The sequence below is a fragment of the Microtus oregoni genome, unplaced genomic scaffold, assembly GCF_018167655.1.
Source record: "Microtus oregoni isolate MIOR12 unplaced genomic scaffold, Mior012 000073F_000, whole genome shotgun sequence".
Classification (NCBI taxonomy): Eukaryota; Metazoa; Chordata; class Mammalia; order Rodentia; family Cricetidae; genus Microtus; species Microtus oregoni.
In genome coordinates, this window is record NW_024543980.1 from 1,815,509 (window position 1) to 1,840,467 (window position 24,959).

The 24,959-nt window shown below is 40.4% G+C and overlaps 1 protein-coding gene across 2 annotated transcripts in view; it reads right to left on the bottom strand.

Annotated features, from left to right (window-relative positions):
• Positions 1–4,408: 4,408 nt before the first annotated feature.
• The window catches only part of LOC121441038 (norrin-like), a 29,992-nt gene continuing 9,441 nt past the window's right edge, over positions 4,409–24,959 (bottom strand). Inside the window, exons 2-4 of one of the 2 annotated variants that reach the window (XR_005973421.1) lie at positions 19,535–19,909; positions 9,920–10,779; positions 4,409–4,960 (exon numbers count right to left, since the gene is read on the bottom strand). Coding sequence is in view for 1 of the 2 variants with exons in the window: in XM_041642178.1 (XP_041498112.1) it covers positions 10,552–10,779; positions 19,535–19,702 (396 nt within the window). In the remaining variant the exon portion in view is untranslated. Of the gene's footprint in view, positions 4,961–7,951; positions 10,780–19,534; positions 19,910–24,959 lie in introns of those variants that run through there. The other variant, XM_041642178.1, reaches the window with a different exon arrangement.

Sequence of the window (24,959 nt, forward strand, 5' to 3'; positions counted from 1 at the left end):
ATGTTGTTTTTCAGATTGTTGGGTGAATTCTTGCCTTGGCGCCTGCCCATCTCCTCCTACTGATGCTATTTAATGGGTCTTCTAAAACAGGATCAGGTTTCCTGCTGGCCAGGGGCCTCGCTTACAAAATGTTCCCGCTCCATTTCCTGGCTCCTGCCGCAGGTCAAGATCCCTCTCACCACTCAGGAGGGTCTTCAGGAACAGGACCAGGCTCCCCATTCACCATGGATCTCGCCAACAAAAAACCTACCACTCTGCAGGTCAGCCACCAAAAGAAAGAAATTCCCGCTGCCCTCTGCCCCGAGCACCCGACCCAGTGCCCAAACAGGCTGAACTGGGTGATCCTGTGGTCCCGCAGAAGGGATGGAGAAGGAGGGAAGCCCCTGGGCACAATCTGGGATGGGCCAGGAATAGAGAGGTTGCAGCAGAGGAGGAGCAGCCCCAGCAGAGGGGAGCAGCCCTCACAGACTGACCGGGGAGTCAAGGGGGTTGGGGGAATGCCTCCACTCTGTTTACTGGGTCCCGCCGCAGGCCAAGAACACTCTCACCACTCAGGAGGGTCTTCAGGGACAGGACCAGCCTCCCCGTTTGCCAGGGACCTCGCCAATAAAAGGCCTACTACTCTGCAGGCCAGCCCCCCCCCCCAAAAAAAACCTACTTGGTTTAATTGTAGTGGGACGATCTGCTCTAAGTGTGGGTTTCACTGTTTCATGCTTGGACCATCCCACATCAGGCGCGTCTGTGTGCTGGTCTCTCTGCCGCAATAGTCTGTGCGCTTGCTGCTGATATTTATATGGTCTCCCTTTACTTGTCCTTTTTTCCCAGTGACTTCAGTGTACCCATGAAATCTCACAAATGTGGATAGCGACAGCTGCTATACACTGACAGTAAAATATATATCAGACTTCAGAGAGTTGGTGTAAAAATATACAATGGCTCATTACTATGGTTCATGTTGATTATGTATTGAAATAATAATATCGGAGATGTTGGACTGAATAAACTATGTGTTAAAATTAATATTAATTTTTCTGCTTGTTTTTTGGTTGTTGTTTGGTTTTGGGTATGGTTTTTGTTTGTTTTAGTTTTTGAAGCAGATCCTTTCTGAGTAGCTCAAGATGGTCTGGAGATCTCTATGTATCCTAAGCTTCTCTCAAGGTCAGCCTCCTGTGTGCTGAAATTACAAAACTGAGTCATCACACCTTCCTATGTCTTCATGTTACAAATAATATGTTTAGAATTTTATACACTCTAATCATATTTACCTTTCCTCCAACTTCTCTCACAAACACCCTCTCTACCCTATCCCATACCCCACCCAAATTTGAGTTTTATTTCTCCTCCACTTCCTTTTTGTTCCACTGATTCCAGTTTTTGTATCCCAACATGTATTGGAAGTGGGGCTTTTCCTGGCTTGAATTCTACCTACCAGGGGTCTGTCATTTAAAAATCTCTCTCTCTCTCTCTCTCTCTCTCTCTCTCTCTCTCTCTCTCTCTCTCTCTCTCTCTCTCAGCAGCTATCAAAAGCCAATAGCACCCCAGCTAGTAATACGATTTCATGCCCCCTTTCTCACCTCTAAGCTGAGAGTTAGTCTGGCTTTGTGCACTTCTTCTACATGCTGTCACAGTCACTGTAAGTTCCTTTGTGCAGCTGTCTGCTTGTGTCTGAAAAATAGTTTCTTTGATATTATCAACCACCCTGGCATTTACACTCACTCCATCTCTCCTTTTTTGCAAAGATCTCTGAGCCTTGAAGGGAAGATTGTGATATGTATGTCCCATTTAGGCATACCAGTTCCAAAGACTCTTATTCTCTTCATGGTGACCTGTTGAGGGTCTCTGTGACAATTTTCATCTGCTGCAAGGAGAAGCTTCTCTGATGAGGGCTGAGAAATGTACTGTTCCCTGAAACTAGCAATACATCATTAAAAGTCATTTTATTGTTGTGTTCATTTAATGGAATTGTAGTATTGGGTTCTCCCCTGGGGCCTATAACCTAACTAACCACAAGTTCTTGGCCCTTGTAATAGTGTCAGGTATGACTTCATCTCATGTAGCAGTCCTTAAATTCAGCCAAAAAGTGGTTGTTTATTCCCATAACATTCCTGCCATTATTATATCAGATGGAGCCCTGTCTCTCACTCTGCATAAAACTCAACTCCAAATGAGTCAAGAACCTCAACACAAGACCTGATACCCTGAATGTGGCAGAAAAGAAAGTAGGGAATGCACTTGAACCTTATATGCACAGGAAAGAACTTTCTGAATGGGACCCTGGTAGTATAGGTGTTAAGACCTTATTTTTGTTTATAAAAATAAGAGAACTAAGAAAATATAAAATTGCATATTGTAGCTCATGATACATATCTAATAAGCAGGAGTGACTTATGTGATATTAAAATATAATTTGTCTATTTTAATTTCTTCTTCTACAGTTTCTGCAAACAAAATACTTGCTGTAAAAGTTTTGGCTCTGGGGGCTGGAGAGATGGCTCGGTGGTTAAGAGCATTGCCTGCTCTTCCAAAGGTCCTGAGTTCAATTTCCGGCAACCACATATTGGCTCACAACCATCTGTAATGAGGTCTGGTGCCCTCTTCTGGCCTGCAGGCATACACACAGGCAGAATATTGTATACATAATAAATAAATAAGTATTTAAAAAAAAGTTTTGGCTCTGGACAAATGACTAGTAGAGTAGACTAGGGTTTGAGAGAAATGGACATTAATGGAAGATATATATGGCCAAGAGATACTATTGTATGACATTCTATAATTGGGTTGTTTTTTAGAAAATGCTTACGTGATACCAATCAATAACTATACGATTTTTTTAAAAAAAAACTGACTAAAAATGAGTAGAAAGATTAAATGTATAAATGTGTGTTATTTACTCTAATCCTCCTTACTTTGAAATGGAACACATTCTCTCTAACTTTCTGTAGTCTTAAACCTAAAATTGAGGCTAAGAGTATGGTTCAGGAATAGAACATCTTCCTAGAACTTGAAAAGGCCTGCACTTCATCCCCAGGACTTTGAAAAGAAAACAAAAAATAAACAAATAAAATTTTCTTTTATGAGGTTCTTCCATTACATCATTTGCAGAGCAAACTTCTGAATAGGCTCCCTAACACCCATCTATAACAGAACTCATTAAGGAGTGATGGCAACATTAGAGAATAGTTGGATAATGGAAAGACATGAAGGTCATGAACTTATTTAATAAGAAGAATGTTTCCCAGAAGAAATTCTGAGAAATTTGCATATTTCATTGTTTGAATTGTGGTACAGCATGTAGGTAGGTGGGCACATAAAATGATCTCAGGCATTTTCTGTCATTGCATCAATGTAACTTGAAGGCAGAGTACACAAGATAAAAATAGTCTATCAAAGAACAATGAGCTTTAATTTCTCCTATCAGTTCAGTAGAGTAAAAGAATAAGAAGTTTAAGAAATAACACAATAAAAATAATATATAATAAATTTTTGCTGGGAAAATTCACTAAATATAGCATTCAGCTTGACAAAATCTATAATTCAGAAATAATAGCCTATTAAAATATTATTATATAAGTAGGAATCATTGCTAATGGCTACTCAGGAGTGCTCACTGGCTGTCAAGTATGATTTTAGGTCCTACAATGACATATTAGCATCTTTAATCCTCAAAATAATGCCAGAAAACTTATTAATTTTTTCATATCTGTCTTAAAGATGTGGAAGCCTAAACAGAGAAATCTCAACAGAGGAATCTAAAATGGCTGAAAGACACTTAAGGAAATGTTCAGCATACTTAATCATCAGAGAAATACAAATCAGAACAACTCTGAGATTCCATCTTACACCTGTAAGAATGGCCAAGATCAAAAACACTGATGACAACTTGTGCTGGAGAGGCTGTGGGGTAAATGGAACACTTGTGCATTGCTGGTAGGAATGCAAGCTGGTACAGCCCCTTTGGATATCAGTGTGGTGATTTCTCAGATTAGGAAACAACCTTCCTCAAGACCCAGTAATACCACTTTGGAGTATATATCCAAAGGATGCTCAATCATGCCACAAGGACATGTGCTCAACTATGTTCACAGCTGGATTGCTTGTCATCGCCAGAACCTGGAAACAACCTAAATGCTCCTCAACCAAAGAATGGATAAGGAAAATGTGGTATATTTACACAATGGAGTACTACACAGCAGAAAAAAATAACGACATCTTGAAATTTGCAGGAAAATGAATGGAGCTAGAAAACATCATTTTGAGTGAGGTAACCCAGACTCAGAAAGACAAGTATCATATGTATTTATTCATAAGTGGCTTTTTAACATAAAGCAAAGAAAACCAGCTCACAAATCACAATCCCAGAGAACTTAGACAACAATGAGAACCCTAATTGACCTGGGAAGTAGAAAAAGGCAAGATCTCCTGAGTAATTTGGGAGCATTGGGACTTGGGGGAGGGTTAAAGTAGAAGGGAGAAGCAGGGAGGACAGCAGAGAAAAATGTAGAGCTCAATAAAAATCAATTTTAAGAAAGATGTGGAAACCAATACACACAAAGGACTAGGAACTTGCTCTAAGCCATGTAGTCAATAGCAGATCAGAGGCAAGTTGGGTCTAGAGTTTCCACTCTTAATATTCAATGAGGACCATCTTGAACTGAGAGGTGAGTAGACAAAGAACCAGAGAAATTCATACTCTATTGTTTCCAAAACCAGTAAGCACTCATTTCAGTGTCCATTTGATGCCCACCTTGATTCTTGCAAGAAGAATCAAGAACATAGTGATGTGAGCGAGCACGTGTTAGAAGCTCAAATGATAGAAGATGTAGAACCTTGTAAAAATGATGAGTATTGGGCTATATGCTTTCCGGTTTTGCTCAAACTGAAGTCTTCACTGGTATTGTGTTTTTTCATAGTTTCTTCCAACAATGGCTGTCTAAAGAGTCATGAAGTATAGTTGTTGAATCTAATAAGGGAAAGAGAAGAAAATGTCCCCCCAAAGGGGGGAATTGCAAATAACATGATTAAGGGGGAAATATATAAAGGACATAAAAGATTGAAGAGAACTCATGTCTGAAAAATTAATTATTTGAAACTACAAACAGGATTTAGAAGTGAGCTCTCATATGAGGATGGAACCTCTCACTTTAAAATTATTTTGAGAATATATATGCATGCATACTTTGAGATAGTGGTGGGCACATTATTTCTCTTTATCATTTTGAAGAGAATGAAGATTTCTGGGATTCGGTTCAGTTCCCTAACACACATATCTGGTGGTTCATAGCCCCTGTAACTACAGCTCTAGGGGTTATCTTATGTCTTCTTCTGGCCCCTGTGGGCAACTGCACCCACATTCACAGATGTATATGTATGCATTTTTTATTTTTTTAAATAACAAAGCTGTGACTTTCTCACCTCAACATCTCTAGTATTTAGAATTCTTACTGACATAGGTATTGGAACAGACTTTTAAACCTTGTATTTAAAAGATACTATGAGACCCTCACCCATTATTCTCAAAGAGGCAAGAAGAAATTTCCTAGCAGATGTTTTCCCAGGAAGATAGTGGCCTTCCCCTCTCTGACCCAGGACATTCCAAACACAAGGTCTTTTAGCTCAGCCCAGTCAAACACCTGGTACAGGCTGATAAAGATGTCCTAACTCAAGAACAGTGGCCTTGCTCTAAGAACAAGGAGAAAGCTGACTTAACAGAATGGGAGGGAGCAAAAGTCCTTATACCCATGCCAAAGCATCTTCAAAGATTGTCTTTGTAGTTATGCCTTGAAAAGCTTACCCCACAGAGGAGATACAACTCCTCTCTACCTTATTGTAATGGGGATAGGGATGGAGATGAGCTCCAAACGTGTTTGTATTATGCTGATTAAACCTTGCTTATTACAGTCTGGGCCTCTCTGATGGTCTCTTTCTGGGAGTCGTAATCTGGGCACAACAATACCAGAAGACTCATTTTTTTTTTTTTGAGACAAGGTCTTTCTATGTAGTCCAGGCTAGCTTTGAACTTGTTATGTGGTTCATATTGGCCTCCAGTTCAAAATCCTCCTACCCTAACCTTTAAGCCCTGGGATTATGTGTATGGCACAACACTCAGCTCAAATTACTATTTTGAATATCATGAGTCACCAAATGAGACTAGATGGGTTTGATTCATTTATAGGTAAGAATGCTACTGATGGAGTTTATGGGGCTGCTACTTATTAGGATAAGCACTCCTGCATAGAGAAGGACCTGTGAGTACAAAGGGAACTCTGTGGACAGGTCTGGAGCCAGGACTATTCATAAGAGTTGTCCTTCACTGAACTGACAGACGCAGGCCTCTATTAGGCATTGGATATAAATGTATTCCTTTTCAAGAGCATACCCTTGGGAAAGGTGTCTCTGAAGATGAGAAGTCCCCTTAAAGAAACAAGTGAGGTAACAAATCCTTCCTTGAAGGTTAACCTGGTAGGTGCATTTTTATGTTTACTATAGTTATTCAATTTTGAATGTTCTGTTTCCCTAGAATAATGGAGTTGATCCTTGAGAATACACAATGATCTTAACAAGAAATTTCATATTGTATTTGCCATAGAATTCAAGAAAATACCTGAGCTCTTGTATATTTAGAGTAGAGTAGACTAAAGCATTTTATTTATGTAATCTGACTTTAAGAAAGACAGGGGACTCTAACATAGACATTTTGGTATGTTATGTTATCTTTTTATGACGTGCCCTCTTTCACTAAGTGGATCTGGGTATCTACTTGTAGTATGGACACAGGCATTACTAAGCAAAAAATTCTTCTTTGGGTGTTTCCATACAGTTGCATGTAAAACTCTTCTAAGCCCCAAGGTGTTCCAGTGTTCTAATGCTAAAAGGAGCAAGTGCATGTGTCCACCAGGATAAATTTTACTCTAGAGTCACGAAGAAGACACCAGCAGCAGGATATGCTTCCTTCTCTGACCTAATTCTCCATCATCGTCATGTCTTCTGGTGTCAACACACTTGACCTTCTGTACTAGGAAGCTCGCGCGCTCAAGGGCTGTGCCTCAGTAGAGCCTGAGGCAGTAACCAAAAGTAAATCCATATTTTAATCTCTCCTAGGTCATGGTGAAGAAATATACTTACTCTTACAGTCCCCTGACCCAAATGCATACACAGCCTGCTATAAATAACAATAAACTAATGTACTGGGTAGTTTAGTAAGTACCTGAATTTAAGAGAAATTAAACAATAATTTCATCAGAACAAAGAAAGGTTGACTTGTCCTTCATTCTAAACTTTTGGAAAATGTTCAAGAGCTTACTATACACATAAGACATAAGAAATAGTTCTGGGAAGCCAGGATGTGAAGAAAATCATATTAGTTCATAAAGCCATGTCTTTTCTGTTGCAACAGCAGCTTTTTATTATTAAATGCTCATAAATGATGAGAGTTGGATCAATTTACAGGAATCTTTTTCTCCAGTACTATTACTTAACATATAGAGTTCTAAGATGCAAGCTGTAAAAATTGTAACACATTTTAATTTCCTTTTTTCATGCATGGTAAATGGAGAAGGCAAGTGAACATTCCTTAGGCATTCCAGAAATAATGTTCCTAATTGATCAATGTTTTCATTTGGTTCGTTCACCATCCTTAGGGGTAAACACTAAAATAGAGCTAAATATGTTTAATTTTTTAAAAGATTTCATAAAGATTTACAAATTCCATAGTAACTTAATACCCAATAATATCTTAATTCTCTGGGTTCCCAGGGCTATTTTAAAGTCTTTAGGGGAAAATATAATTCTTTTTTTCTTTCTTTCTCAGCTTTGGTATGTTGCCATTAAACTTCACATAGTCTCCCCATACTCTTTTCCAGCTTCTCCATTCTACTCAGCATGCAAGATCTCAAAAAAAAAAAAAAAAAAAAAAAAAAGCAGGGTGCTATTACCTAGTGAAGGGAAGGGAAGCATTCGTTTCGTGGCCGTGGTGAGCAGGAAATTTGGTCTCCAGTTCCAAATCAAGTCCCTGAGCTTTTGCAGGCATCTTTTTGTCCATATAATTGAAGAAGATGCTGACTTCTTATTAAAGGTCCTCAAATGCTCCAAGTATTTTCTGGTTATTATGCAGGAAGATTTAACGGTAGGTCCTGTAATGGGATATGAACCTGTCCCTTTCCATAGCTTCTGGATGGTTTAGAAGATAAGAGTTATATAACACCTTTCTGCTACAGTCATATATACTTAAGAAGCAAATAAAGACTGGACTTTGGGGGTTATATTATAGAAGCTCAAAGGCAAATGACATTTCAAAGCCAAGAAGAGACATTTTACTATTTCTACTTAAAAAATATTTATTTTATTTTTATTTGTCTGTCTGTGTATGTGCTTATTCACGGTTGTTCATGGAAGCCAGAAGGGGAAATTGAATTCTTTAGAGCTGAAGTTACAGGCATTTGTAAGCCACCTTATACTAGTGCTGAGATCCAAACACCAGGCCTCTGAAAGGACAGCAAACCCTGAGCCATCTCTCCAGAACTGTTTATACTTCTGATTGGCAAACAGGAAAGAAATCCCTAGGTCTGGCCAGCATTCTTTCATTATCCGGTATGAATTATAACTATTTAGCTGGGTAGACAGGAGTGTATAAAATTCCTGGCCAGCATGGGAAACATAGCAAGAACTTATCTCAAACCAAGGGAGGGGTTTAGATACCCACTTAACTTTCAGTGTTAAATTTAGTTTTTCACATGACAGTTTTTCTCTTCATATAATGGTCCAAATTGCCGATTTAAATTTGCTTTCAGGATAAGGACATCTTCCAATTCAGTGAATTTGCTAACTCTATCACCATAAAGGTTAAAATCAAGTTAAAGTTTCTTTTTAAAAAATTCTGTTTCAAAGCCATGAATAAAAATTTAATCCCACTGGCTTTCACAAAATTGTGTGGAAGTAGTACCAAAGAGAGAAGAAAACCACCATCTCTGCAGGAAAAATAATTCACGGGATAGCTGTGTTAACAGTGGGGAGTGCTGTCACTCCTGGTTAGTCAAGACAGTGTGGTATTAGGGTTGTTCTGGAAACTAAATTTTCATGTTGGCGTTCACATTGAGGTGCCTGTAGTATATATAATGCATGCCAGTGTCACACTTCCTGCAGTGCTGAGGAAGATCAAAGTAGTATCATTAGGTTTGGAGCACAGAGCAACAGTGTTGTTTGTGAACTTTGTCCTGCTGCTTCTCTTGGCCTGACTTATGGGCACCCAATCTTTCCTGAGAAAAATGAAGAGATCAAAAGGGATGTGTCATGGCTATTTCGCACAATAATACCTAAGGAAGCCACAACACATCATATTTTGTACTAAAATTTGAGACCTGCAGCCAAGTTTACGCACCACAGTATACTGATTTTTTTTTTATTTTAAGTTCCCATCATGCGTCCTGAGACTCAATTTCCTTCGAATTGTTCTTACTTCTATCATATCCTCGGAGATTTCCAAACAGTAGTTACATGGATCTTATATCCACATCACCGAAGACTAGAAGAGGAGGAGGAGGAAGAAGAAGAAATAACAATACCTATGCAGCCCAAATTTGAAGGTACTCTATTTTTATTTCAAAACATTGGGATAATTCAAAATTTGAGCCTCAATGACCAAAAATATATTGGAACAAAATTTTCAGAGGATAAGCTAGGCCACCACTAGACAGCCTCACGTAGACAGGTAGATGCTAGAGAATGATGCTTAAGACATGACTGAAGCTTTTGAATACCCACGAATAGATTCCTACTTGCTTGACTAATTCTCAGTTATGAGTATGACGTATTCCCATGCCACTAGTAATTTATGCCTTCTCCAGAGTCAGTACTGTATCCATCCGTGTGTGTGTGTGTGTGTCTTTGAACATCTACCTTCTTACAAAAGTTTAGCAACATTTACCTGCAAAGGCCTCCAGAAAATAAATTCCTTATGCCACCTTTATAGCCCCAAAGTCATTTATGAAGAATTATAGCTGTCAGGAGTTCCATAGTCACATGAAAGAACCCGTGTATTAGTTATTTTAGTATCAGCGAGCTGTGAATAAACCTCACTAAACATATCCACAGACTTGCTGTCCGGAACTTGAAACTGGTAACCTTCGGAGACTCTTAGACCAAAACGACAAGGTGAAAAACAACCGAAGATCTCCTAAGAAGAGTTGGGCAAATTCTTCCCTAATATGCACCAACTAGGGACAGCCTGACACACTCTTGCACAGGGCCCCACATTTTCTCACTAATGCAGAATTGTCAGAAACCCAAACCACATTCAGAGCCAACAGGGGGAATGCCTGAATCTGAAAAGTAACCAAAGAAATTCCTTCAGGGAAAGGAGATGGCAATGAAAGACGAGTTCCCAGAGTCACTCTCCATTGAAAGCACATTGAGTCTTTAGGACTAGAATATGCACAATCCTGTGGGACTCGCTCCATCTTTATCTGCCTTAACTCTTTTCTTGCCAGTCCTCCTCTGGCTGGTTGAACTGCTCCTGTGGTTGTCCCAGCCAGAAAGCCACTCACTCAGAAGCAAGCCTTAGGAGCTGCATTCCTCGCAGTGACAGGAGAGGATGTACCGGTAAGTGGCGGTGAGTCGCATGCCCCCTGAGCAGCGCAGACGCAAAGCCTTCAGCTTGGAGGTCTGAGGTCGACAGCAGTGACAGGAGGAACGGAAAGGTTGCTTGAGGACAGTGCTGAAGGACACCAACGGCTCAGAGCGTGATGCCTGGCTGCAGTGCCCTTCACATCTGGCCAGGAGCACCATCTGGAGAAATAACGGGAGGTGATTACTACGTGCAGGTGCCTAAATCTCAAGTTACCACAGCATCCTTTGAAAGGCTCTAACACTCCTGTCCAATTCCTGCTGGGTCAGACCAGTGGGTGCAACTCAGAATCTATTGGTAAACCTAAAATATGTATTTAAGGTATTGTGGCTCAGCAGAAGAGGACTTGCTTAGCATGCACAAGGCTCTAGGTTCAATCCCCAGCACCTGGAGGTTGGTAGGAAATCATTCAACACTACCCCATCTGAAACGATTTTGAATTTAACTCGTATAGTAAGGCCCAAGCGTTCATGATTTTCAAGATTCCTTTGGTGACTGAAGTGCAGTGATGGTTTAGAATCAATTAAGAAGATGTACCACTATGGTGTGAATAAAAAAAATCCAGGAGCGGGCCTGGTGATGTACTTCAGGTGATAGAGCGCTTGCCTAGTGCACCCACATGTCTGGGTTCAGTCTCTAGGACCATATGAACCAGGGATGGTGACACATACCTGTAATCTCAGCATTTAGTAGAGGCAGAAGTATCAGGAGTCATCTTCAAGTACATAAATGAGTTCAAATATCTTGCCTCCAAAACCAAAGCCAAATAAACATCTGAGTACAAAATGAGTTTCTCCTGATGGATGGAGGACTACCACTGCCCAAAAGTACTGCAGTTCTCCCACCACCAACAAGCAGAAAGTCACTTCAGATTGAAATCCAGGCTCAAACAGAGAATGATGGAATTGGGGGTTCAATGGGAAATAACTAAACAGAAGGAATGTAGTCTCTGCAGAAGAAAAAGGAGTTATCTAAGTGTTGCTTTGGAAGAAATATTCTAGGTGTAACTTAGAAGAAGAAAGTGAAGTAGAGACAGGATACATTTCCGGGTCTGAGAGTTTATACCTGAGGTTGTACCTTAAAGAGGTACCTGTCATTTATACAGTTTATGTCAGCATCTTCAGAATTATTTAGAGAAAATTCACCCTGACCCTCTCCATTTCCAGAGGTTTGGGCTGCTGTGTCAGAGCTTGTGTGTTCTTTATAGTAAGACTCTATTAAGATTAACTAAGGGGATGGAGAGCTGATTACATGGTCAAGACCACTTGCTAGTCTTACAGATGATCTGGATTTATTCCCAGAATCTATACCAAATGGTTCACAACAGCCTGTAACTCCAGTTCCAGAGAGGTCCAACATCTGATCTTTTCAGACACCTGAGAAGATGTACATACAGGTAAGCAGGCACACACATACACATAAAGGAAAAATAAATGAATCTAAAAATGAAAAACTGTTTAAAAAGTATAAAAATTACCCTCAGGAAAATGTACATACTCACCATTTTGCATACAGCTTAAGGAGATGGCCAAAAGGTTCCTTTGATTCTTTTTTTTTTTTTTGAGTAGAAGTAAGGAACTCAGGAGGAAATTTCTGAAGTAATGACCTTCCCAAACAAAGGAAGTCTGGAGGTTTCTTATGGGAGCCTATGTGTATTCACACTGGAAAGCACTTTAGATGTGGGCATATTCCTGATAACACTGAGCATAAGGAACAGATTCCCAAACATGTCTGCTTTAAGGTCATAGTTCAAGAAGGAAAAATGCTGACCACATTCCTTGGCATGTCCAGGTCAAAGACAGCGAGTGGATGTGCAAGAACTCTTCTGATCACACTTAGTTTAAATTATAACAGTAGGCTGATAGACTCATTTGCTCTGCTTTCCCAAAAAGTTTGAGCTAAACTCAAAGAAAAGGTGTTTTGAATGTGCGTTAAGACAGGAGTTTGCCCCACAAAGATAAATGACAGCTCATAGAGTTCAATGATCTTTGAATACTAGGGATGGGAGGCATGAGTGAGATGGACCAAGGCAGCTTGATCCCTGGTGATACAGAACCTTATAATATTTTGGTAATTAGCAGTTAATATTAAAGACTCACTATAGATGACTTCTGACATCATCCTATGGGGCAAAATTAAACTGATAGTTAAAGATTACTAACATCATTATCTGAGGAAATACTGGGAGAAATGTCAACAATTAATTCGCACACATGAAGGAACTATGAGATAGTAGCAGAAAAAGCTAGCAGGACTAAGGGAGGAATAAATTCAATTGGTCTAACATTACTTTTTTTGCAAGGTCACAAAGGCAGAAAGAAAATGGCTACAGTAAGCTGTTTTGATTCTATTAAAGTTTGTATTGGTATTCTGTCTGTTCTTCAAATTGACAGGCAAGATAAACATCATCCCAACCAGGTTTGAGAGGATTATGCTGTAGATAAACAATATCTGGCCCATCTCTGGTGTCTACCCCATTTCTCTGAGAGTCCTAGAACTTCCCCAGTTCCTTCTCCTTGTATCTGCCAGTACATGGGGAAACTTGCTTCACACACTGAAACAGCATAAAATTTGCTGCTATCTAATCCAGATTACCTATTGGAGAGTAAAGCAATCATTCTGCCACTTTCCAAAGTAAAGTCTTTATAGATCCAGGTGGATAAAACAAACCTGTTCCAACAAGAATAATTACAAAAGGTCAAAGACAGCATGGGATATCCCAGTAAGACATACATGGTGAGTCAAATATGGCCCTAACTGAACATGATATTAGCTGTCCATAAAATAGTCAAGTCTGCAATACAGGGTAACTTGAAGATAAGCTACCTTAATTGTGATTAAACTAAAAGTTTTAGGATATCATGCTTCATGCCCAGTCTACCGTGAAGGACCAGATCTCTAGGATGGAAGGACCTAGGTCCACCTTCAGTGGGCCTAGTCCCTATTTCTCATGTACTGTTTCTACACAAGATGAATAAACAGAGATATACAGTCAGTACCTACCGTGACTGTCCCACATGTCAAGTACTTTTTGTCTTATAGCTGTTCTCATCATCTGCTCCCTGCTCCAGTTAAAGTCGAACTTAACTACTTAAGAGCCCATGGGACTGCCCTTAGTTTTCCTTCCTCCTGCCTTTGTGCATGTCTTTACTCTCCCAGGGACGTCATTTTCACTTGGTTTTGTCTAATGAAAACCTTCCTATATCTTGTCTGTGGGTCTCCTCTTCCAAACACTGAAACAATTAGTGGTTTTTTTTTTTGGTGTTCTCAGTACACACACATGCACACACACACACACACACACACACACACACACACACACACACACACGATGTGGGATTTCCCTCTGTATGCTGTGATTACCATTGATGAATAAAGAACTGCTTTGAGCCTATAACAGAGCAGGGCGGGGCAGAGCAGAGCTAGGCGGGGAAAACTAAACTGAATACTCAGGAATAGAAGGGTGGAGTCAGAGAGAAGCCATGTATCCCTGTGGGAGCCAGATAGAACTTTAGCCGATAAGCCACATGGCGATATACAGGTTGATAGAAATGGCTTAAATTATAAGAGTTAGTCAATAAGAAGCTAGAGCTAATGGGCCAAGCAGTGGTTTAATTAATACAGTTTCTGTGTGATTATTTCAGGCTAAGCAGCCAGGAACCAACAAGCAGCCTCCTTATTACACACACACACACACACACACACACACACACACACACACACACACACACACAAAGAGGTAGAGAGGGCAAGGGAGGGACAGAGGAAGGAGAGTAAATTCACCTTTATAATGAGAACTGAACATGTCCAGAAACATTCTTTTCTATTATTTTAACTTTCTAAATATGTTTCATGACTTTGAGTTAAGTATGTCTTTCTTTCAGATGATCTCAATATATATATACCAGGAACAAGATCCATCAATGTCACTTTCCCACACCTTCCTTTACCTGCGACATCAAGACATGACTGTTCAGCTCATCTCTGGGAACTCAGGTCAATATTTAAAGGGTCACCTGTGCCAGCTGAGATCAGCAACAAAATGACAACCAGGGGAACAAAGTAGCATAGGGGTGAGACTTGAAGATTTGGATGGGAACTCACATCACTCCAACTGCTGTCTGTTACTGTCACACAAGCCAAAAATCAAACAGATGTGAAGAGGCATTTGCATCGCGAACACTTCCTTTTCCTATATCCTCTTGAAGCATTATGAGGGGTAAATATTTCTTTGTCTTCTTCTCCTATTGTTTTTGTCTTTAACAACTTTGATGATGCCTGCACACAGTAGCCATCAGTATAAATTTCTTATTTTAGGGGCTAGAGAGATGGCTCAGCTGTTAAGAGCATTGCCTGCTCTTCCAGAGGTCCTGAGTTCAATTCCCATCAACCACATGGTGGCTCACAACCATCTGTAATGAGATCTAGTGCCCTCTTCTGGCATGCTGGCAGATATTAAATAAATAAATAAATAAATAAATAAATTTTTTATTTTAAAAATTATGCCACATGTCTCAGGTGATCAATTATATTATAAACTCCATATCTCTAACTCCAATACATTTTCCTATGAACTTCATGGGCAGCAACAGAATAGGGCTTGGGGATTCTACCAGCTCTTTCCCAATCCTGCAGCTCAGTCCTTGACATGAAAAACCTTCTCTCTCGGAATGTTTACAACCTTGGTCTCCTCAACTCAGCTCCTTCTTTCCTCACAGTCTGCTGTCTCATCTTGCCCAGAATGGTTGCCCCTCACCCCTCACTTAGAACCTGATTCTACTCCATTACCTTGGACCACCGTCCCCTACTTCTCAACAACTTGGGCTTCAAACACCCATGGAGCCAGTTCACGTTTCCAACCCAAGATCTCAGAAATACAAGCTGGTCAGGAATCAGAACTCACCGTTGCACCTCCTCCATTCCCCTTGTGAAGGTAGCCAGTAGTCTGCTTCTATTTCATCCTCTCTCTCAGCACCCAGCACAGGGGCTTATATTTACTTTGCTCTTCTGTTCTTCCCCACCCCTCCCATAACCAGCAGAGTCATAGGGAAGTTCACATTCCTAATCCTTTAATACTGCAGGGATCCCAACAGTTATGGAAGTCTTAGTAGTGACTGAAATAGAAGAGTGGGTTGAAACACCTGTCTAGCTTACAACTTCTTCATCAGTATCATAACAGCTTTATTAAAGGTCTGTTATATGGCAAGCTCTGTGCTAGTTGCTTTACAAATATTACCATTGCTGCCATACATAGCCACGTCCTTGAGCAAGTAGCTCTTTTTGCAGAGGAGGAAACTGAGGCACCAAACAATGATTTGGCTTCCTGAAATCACTCATTTGGAAAGCTGTGTATCAAGAACTGAATAGCAGATCTCTACTGGAGTAAAGCCTCAGTGTCTGTCACCATTTTACAGACAGCCCATTTCTTCTGGCTGCAGATCCTAAGCTTGTTTGCTTTATGACCTTTCTGCAGAATTTCAGGGAAATGTGATTTCTTAGGAAGAATGGAAATGGCTTGCCACTTCCAGGCCCTTTTGGACCAAATCCCATGAGATATCATTACAAACAAAGACACTGGGTATAATCTAAACAGTGGCTACTCTGTCTTTCTTGGTAGGTCAGTCTTTTCTGCTGAGTATATCTTAGTTCTTTACTGAATTGTTAGGAGAAAGTTGACAGGACCTAAAACTGGGCAAATACAAGATCAAGGCCATGGTGAACAGAGAGTCCCACAAAAGTTGTCCAGAAAACATTTACCCATTATTTCTTTTTTTTTCTAGAAAAAAATTGTAAGCTATGACATTTATGCAGGCACCTAGATCTTAATTCTAAATAATAGCTCCTATATTCTTACTGCATTTCTTCAATATGAGGAGCCAGGTTCAGAAAAATGAACTCTACAAAGAAAATACTGCCATTCCCAAATTATGTGGCATCAAGAAACCACAAGTTTTCTTTGTTCCATCATGGGAATGATAATACCTACATGGCAGGTCTCTTGGCAATGAATATATATATATATATATGTGTGTGTGTGTGTGTGTGTGTGTGTGTGTGTGTGTTGAGTGTGTGTGTATATGCGTGTGCGTGTGTGTATTGAAATGACTGACACAGGTTAGGTGTTCAAGGCAGTACATTCCTTTCCTTTGACCACACATAGATTTCATCTGTATTCTGGAGACCAGACAGAGGATCTCTGTGAGTTCAAGGCCACCCTGGGCTACACAAGATCAATGCAGAAACAGATCCAGGTGGTGGTTGCGCACACCTTTAATCCCAGTCCTAGGGAGTCACAGCACTAAAGGGAATAGAAAATGGGATGAAAGAGAAGCTTAGTTTTGCAGTCACCTAGCTTTGGTAGAGGTAAGACTTCCCTGGTGGCTTGGCTCCTTTGTTTTTCTGACTTTCAGATTGAACCCCAATTTCTGTCTTTGGGTTTTTATTATTCATGCTACAAGACCCATTAGAGGGACTATCAGCCTAAGTCTGTAAAAATTTAAAACTATGTAATATTTCCAAATGAAAATCATTTTCTTCCTGAATACATAAAGAAAATTTAATCCAGAAAGGGTCTGGTAACTGAAACTCTGCCAGGCAGAGTTACAAATTTCTGTGACCAAGGAAAGAAGATTAATAATTACAAGCAGCATTTACATAAAACCATTGCTATATTTGGGGTCATTTGGGAAGTTGGAAAACAGATTGCTTCCATGAAATGACAAACATTTTTTTCTATTATCAAGTTTTACACTGCTATGCACGGTGGCATTCTGGGAGAAGCAAAGTTGAACAACATTTGACTAAAAGTTGTTTCTAAGAGTCCTGCTCAAATCCTGTGAGTTTGCGTTAATGGCATTTCTTCCTTGAACTTTCCTCTCTTAGGTTAACATGCTAAGATAGTCTTCCATCTATCACAAATCATTTTGTCCAATCTTCTGGATTATTTTCAACTTTTCTTTTGGTTCTGGGGATGGAACATAGGATCTCAAACATGCTAGGCAAGCTCTGCCATCCACTCTCAACTTTTTGTAGATGCCACTATTTTCTTTTATCCTCCCTTTCATCACAATGACACTTTCTTAAATTTGAATTCCTTTTCTCTCCTTTTAAAGAAACATGATTATAAAGAACAGTTCAACAAAGAAAGAAATCGTCCATGAACTAACAAGCAGTGAACACAAGTGCTGTCTCTTCTGAAGTAATTTCTGAGCAATCACGGTTATAAAAATGTTTCTCTTATCTTTTCCTCATAGTTGTTTTAGTTGTTGCTGCTGCTTTTTGTGCTTCTGTGGTGCTGAAATGAACCCTAAGCCAGTGTGTCCCCCCAATCCCCACCAGCTCCACCAGCTCCTGCTCTCCATTTCCAAGAAGGAAACTTTCTGCTCACCATCTAATTGTTTCTCTTCAGTTTTGTTCCTCAAGTATAAATAAGAACCAGGATATTTTCTTAAGTGGAAAAATATCTATTTCTTTTCCTACAGTCCCAGGTCTTATTAATACAATGGTGAAATTGATTTAACTTAAATTTTGATCCTTCAAACCCTTATCTCCTCAAACTAAAATAAGGGATCTTCCTAGGTCTACAATCATGTAAGTAATGGAAAATGGAAACGCAGACATGTTTGAAATGGAGGGTGGAGAGATTTATTTCTATGAGCTTAATTCTAGTGATTTATATTGCTTTGAAAATTCTTAATTATATGGGTAATTTTAAAAATACTTAACATATGAGAATGTTTCAATGGGTTTTGTTGTTGCTGCTGTTTTAGTCTCAGGACTAAAGTGAGAATCCTTTGAGGTAGAGCTAAACAAAATCTTATTTACTAAGTGTGGCCACATTTAGTGCACGTGGCTGAGGGAACAATAGTCAGGAGAACTGTAATTTGGAATTCGTTCCATCCTACGTTGTGCCTCCCTTCTGGGTGGTCTACATGGCCGCCACTCTTGGTGGTCTTTTAGGGTGTTAGTACTTTGTGCACCTCTTCTCAGCACTGAGACATAGATGACTTGTGCAAGAAACACTCTACCCACTGCAAAGAAGACAAAACTGCTAATCAAGATAAAATGATAAAAAACTGAATTGTCATCTTTAGTTCTGGAGTCATTTTAATATAAATGTGGCACAGGGAGGAAGGTTTAGGCCACACAGCTTGTTCTGGGGTAGTTCAGAAAACTGTTTGAGGAGCCTCCAAGAATGTGTTCCACTGTTAAATCTTATTCAAATTCTTCCCCTTCTTTTGGTTGTTGATGCAGGTAGAAGGAATTATGATAACTTGGAGGCTCCATTTTTCTTTCTTCTTGCATGTATGTGTGCGTGTGTGTGTGTGTGTGTGTGTGTGTGTGTGTGTGTGTGTGTGTGTGTGTGTGTATGTTCCTGCACATGTGTGCATTTTTACAAAGATGACTGTGGTGGTTAGAGGTTGAAGGACAGAGTCTCTTACTGAATCTAGAGCTCATTTACTGGACTAGATTGACTAGCCAGCATGCCCCACAGGTTCTCCTGTTTCTGCTTCCTCATCCCTAAGATTAGAGGTGTGTACCACCATGGCAGCTCTTTTACATGGATGCTAGGGATCCAAACTGAGGTCCTCACTTTACCCACTGAGCCCTATTTCTAATCACTGTTTTTCTTTATTGAAAAATAAACATTATTGCTCATAAATTTCCCAGTCAGGGACACAGGATACCCAACAACAGGATCAGCATGTACAAGCTCCATTACAGTCATGGTATTGCAAAACATGGTGGAAAAACTCTAAAGAAAGATTCCCTTGTGAGTTTTACAAGCCAGTCATAGAGCTACACTTTGGGCTCTGGTCACAGTTCTTCGCCACCTGACAAGGAACTATGGCCTCTTTTCTGTAAGAGAGGGAAAGGGGTATCTTCTCAAAGACTTGGGAGCGACCTTGATCTTACCTTTGAGCTACACTTGTACAATGGGTGACTGATAGAATCGACATAATGGTGTCTCATGCAGCGTTGAGAGTCCATCAGGAAGGAGCTGTCTGTTTTGCTGTCTGTATCTCCCATTACGGCCAGCAGGGAGAGCATAGAAATGGATGCAGCTAGTACATGATTTCTCATTGTTGTAAGGGGAAACTTCTCCAGAAGAACAGCAGAGGGCGACAGAGGACAATTGATTGGAAATGTTGTCACCACCTAGGATCCAATTCCTTTCAAGGCCAGGACAGGATGGAGCTGTTGCTTTCTGGTTGTCATTGTCCTTTGTATGCTGGAGTTTTGTCTTGCTCCTTTCGCTTGTAACCGATCACCACAGTAGCTACTGTACAGCTGGAATGAAGGCAGAAATTATTTTTCCCAGAAATATGGATGCAACACAAAAGATACAAAGTCAAACATTCCCATGCCGTTTGGGGTAAAGAACACCGGTTTCTGGAGCCTTATTAGTTTATGCTGTCATCCATTTCATGTCCCCCGACCTTAGTGTTTATACTACATATTTATGACCATTTGGAAATGGACATCACAGTTGAGTGGAAGCATATGCTGACTTGAATTGCTTGAATCTATGGGCCTAAGATCCGGAACAGTTTGAGCCCATGGCTGCGATTAAAAATACATGGTTCTGGCCACAGTCTAACTAAATTGGGCGGTCTCATCTTTGTCCTTGGTTGACAAGGCAGAAGGGTTTATTCAGATTCTCTCGAAGCTTTACTATCAACATCAGTTTACAGGGCTAGAGCAAAGGAAGGTCATTGCTAATGAACATAGGCCGTGGCCCGAGGGAGTACATTTTCCACTCTACACCCACCCACCTAAATTTTCCACTGCTGTGCTCTGGGCTCTTCCTGTTTTTGTTTTAAGTCCTTGCCACCCAGCGTCAGTGGCCAACTGCATCTGAAACCCACATTGTGATCCCTGGCCTCCAGCGTGGCTAAGGTACCGCATGCATATTTCCCAACAGAGTCACACATTGCTGCACAGCCTTTGTAGCTGAAGCCCACAGTGTAATTTGAAAAGAGTGGTCATCGGAGTAGAGACTTTCCATTAAACTGAGATTATGCTATACTGGTTTCCCTAAAGTTTGCTTTGTTCTTTTAACTATAGCTCCTGGTCAAGGGACCGGAGTTCTGCAATCTACTAATTTACCTCAATGATGCTTTGTATTATACCAGAAGACACAGAATATCAAAATATTTTCAAAAATTTGGGGAAATTGAGAGACCCTGACTGCACATACCAAACCAAAGGAATGGAGTAATTAAAGCTTCAGAAAAACTTTCAAAGATATTTTAGATCAAAGTTGGATTGTTTGTTCAGAGAGCAAGTATTTCTTTGACTTCCTATTTGTGAACAGTCTGAATAAACAGGGGAAAGTATTGATGTGATCAAGATAACAAGTTCAAGGTGATGCAAGCCAATACAATAGATTATTATTGTAATAGATACAATAGAGTATCCTCAGACCCACTTAGCTGCAATTAGACAACTTGCGAGCGTGGGACGGGGCATTCTGAGTGGAGAAGGGTATGGCAATAAAACCATCTCAGAGCAGAGCATCCCTGTTAGCAAAAGCTAGGAGCAAGTGTCTCTGGGACATTCTATAAATTTCAGGAAGGCCATGGACCAATAATGAGAGGAACCACCTGGACTCAGTCATGGACAGCCATTAATCAGCTGTGATGTCTTGCACACCTCACTTAAATTCTTCCAGTTCATTTCCTCACCTATAGGACAGAAGAACTGACAGCAATAGCATACATTGTTCCCTCCTGCTCTAAAATGCCAGCAATGAATAGCAATGGATTTGGCTACCACCATTTCGCTACGCAGAGGGTAATCCTAAAGATGAGAAGAGCCTGTTCCCAGATAGCCTTGTACCCCTCTCCTTTATGCACATGCTCACAATGACCTCTCCTTAAAATGGATCAAGCCTGTGCCCAAATGGCTCAATGGGTCAAGGCTGAGGAATATTTTTTTCTTACTGAAAATGGATTTTTCATACAATATATTCTGATTACAGTATCTCCCCCCCTACCTCCTCCCACCCCCAAACCACACCCTTTCTTGCTCTCATTAGAAAAGAAATGAGCATCTAAAAAACTATAAAATAAAAACAAACAAACCACAATAGAGCAAAACAAGCAAATCGGGGAAAAGAGCCAAAGAAAAAGCACAAGGAACACATATAGATGCAGGCACACACACACGTGTGCACAGAGATCTCACAAAAACACAAACCCAGAAGTCACAATGGGGAAAAAAAGCTCAGACAAAGCACTGTGAGACAAAACAAGCTTCAAAATATGTCATTGAGTTCATTTTGTTGTCCATCTACTGCTGGGGTCTGCCATTAAGTATGGTTTGTATACCCAGTGAGACTCCTTTGGAGAAAACAATTTTTTCATTTGAGGGAGGTTATCAATTGAAGATAGCTTTTGGGTTAGAGATGTAGGCTCGTGTTTACTTACTCTTTCAGTGCTGATCATCAGGGAATTACCTTTCTTAGGGTATAGACATGAGTTTTTAGATGGGTGTTGGGGGTCTACACTCGCTGGGGACCTCATGTTTGAGCAGCGGATACTCTATTAACTGAAGCATATATCCTCAATCCTGTGAACTGGTTTGTTCTCTTGAGATGATAAACTGATCACCAAAGTAGTTATAAAGGACAAAGAAGACTGGAGTAAGGGCTCAGGAGTTAGGCACACTGGCTGTTCTTCCAGAGAACCCAGGTTCCATTGCGAGCACCCACAAGAGAGCTCACGACCTTCTGTAACTCCAGTATCGGTGAATCTGATGCCCTCTTCTGGCCTCCATGGGCACCAGGCCCACAAATGGTGCACAGGCATACATGCAGGCAAATCACCCACACACATAAAATAGAAAATAAAAAACATGACAGAAAAATAACAAAGGACATGTGACTTTACCTGTAGTTTTAAGATTTTTGCTTTCAGTGCAGTCATACAAGTCATGACATTTTCATTCAGCTTTCTATTTACACTGAAATAGCATTGCAAACTATGATAATAAAGAATTCATAAAATCTTCAAAACGTACAGGTAAGATCTTTATAGCACAACCCTGGCATTTGGTTTTATTATTATTGGCAGTACTAGTCTTTTAGACTTACTTATTTTCAGTTTCTTTTATGTATATGAGTATTTTGCTTACTATATATATATATATATATGTGTGTGTGTGTGTGTGTGTGTGTGTGTGTGTGTGTGTATTAAGTGCATGCCTGGTGCTGGAGAAGATCAGAAGATATGATCAAATGCTTTAGAAGTTATTTATGCTTGAGAGCCATGAGACGTGGATACTGAGAATGGAACCCAGGTCCTCTGCAAACACAAGTGCTCTTAAGCACTGAGGCATCTCTCCAGCTCCACAATTGTTTGTTTGTTTTGGTGCAGATTCTTAGGGTGTAGACTTCTTGAGCTCTCAAGGCACCCTGAAATTGCAGGCCTCTACCGCACCAGAGGCTGAGACTTCTGTTGCATTTTGCTTTTGCTTTAACTGTACAAACTGCATGAGCCCGCAGTGCTGTGCTGAAGAGCAGTTTATGACAATAAAGCTCGAGAATGGAGAACAACTGAGCCCAGCCATGGTGTAACAGAGCAGGGTCTGCAGTGTGAGCCGCGACTTACACAGAGGAGCATGGCCAATTAAGAAAACCCACACCACCACAGGATCGCTTGCTTTCTGGCATGCTAGGACATTTCAGCTTTATGGGAGCTCCTCGCATTTTCTTGAAATTAAATTAATTCATTTGTCTTTAATTTTAAGCCATATGTAACAAACTCAAATAGTGATGATTAGGATTTAGGACCTCAGCCAACCAAGCCACGATGAGTTGAAGAACAGAACTCAGTAGTCCTTTGTGCTATGTGCTCTGGGACAGTCTCTGAGTCCTGAACTTGGCCACAGGACAGAGCCATGTGCTAGAGCCTTTGCAGCAGGAGAAGCACGTAGGCCAGCATGCCCGACTTTGGAGCTACCTCTCAAACGCTACCAGTGGAAAAGAACAACTGGTGCCCAGATTTCCCCACCTGTCATCCTCATTGAAATAATAGAGCGGCCTCCTGGGTGAGAGATGGTGCTGCGCCCACAGATCAGCTCATTCTTGGGCTGACCTTCTGCCTGGCAGAGAGTGAAGCACTGGCTTTGCGCAAGTGATTTCAGCAGCAGGCTAAGACAAGTGTCATGTGCTAAGAACGGCCTTGTTTTTGCCCTACTTCTGAGGCAAAGGAGGGCAGTGTTTCCATAGCTGTGTTTCTCCTGAGCTGTTTTCCGTACTGAAATAGACAGATGTTCTTTCCCTGGCTTCTTTCAACAAACATTTGTTTATTCACCATACATATCTAATCACTGAGCATTTACCATGGGCTTCCTTTCGCTCTAGCAGATAAAATGTATGGATCAGGGTTCAGGGGTGTGGCTCACATGCTGAGGCCCAGGGTTAAATTCCCATCACTAAAAACAGGTAAAATAGATAAAGGTAAGAGGAAATAAATAGATTCACTGCATTTATAAGTAAAGAGTCTTAGCCTGCTTTTTCCTTTTTAATTTTGAGGCCCCATTGATACATCATCCCATTCACTAATTTATGTTTAGCATGCGCAGCATCGTCTCTGAGAAGACTTAGTGAAGTGAATAAAATATATTGACTTTGAAATAAACTCAGTGTATCATACAGAAATATTTATTATTTAAAATATTTTTGTTTTGTTTTTTGAGACCAGGTAGGTCTTTTTATGTAGTTCTGGCTGTCCTGGAACTCTCTCTATAAACCAGGCTGACCTTGAGCTCACAGAGATTCACCTGTCTCTGGCTTTCTTGGAACTCTTTCTGAAGACCAGGCTGGACTTGAGTTCACAGAAACACACCTGCATATGCCTCCCAAACACTGGGGTAAAAGGTGTGAAACACTACTCCCAAATATTTGTTTTAATTTTTTAAAAAATCTTCTGAGTCAGGCATAAGGTTGCAGTGCACTGAAGCATAGAAATTTTTTAAAAAGAGGGAAATTAAAACTGTATGGATGGGAGAAAGTTTGATACTAGATAATACTTCATACAAGGATTGGAAAAACAAGGAATGCTGGATCTTATTCAGAATGCAAAATGCTAAGTAGCCCTTTCCCAGGAACCCCAAAAATTTCAATGGTATCTAGTCAACAAGATGCCCTGGAGAAAAGTCAGATGCTTCTTCCCAAGATACTTAATTTATAAACTGTAAACAGCATGTCGGATTGTAGAAAGCATCCCCTGCTCTCAGTGAATAGCTTAAAATTATTTCTATCTAGCAACACAAGAGTAACAGTAAAGAAGCCAAGTCTGGGCTGACCCTGAAGCAGTAGTACTCAATGAAAAAG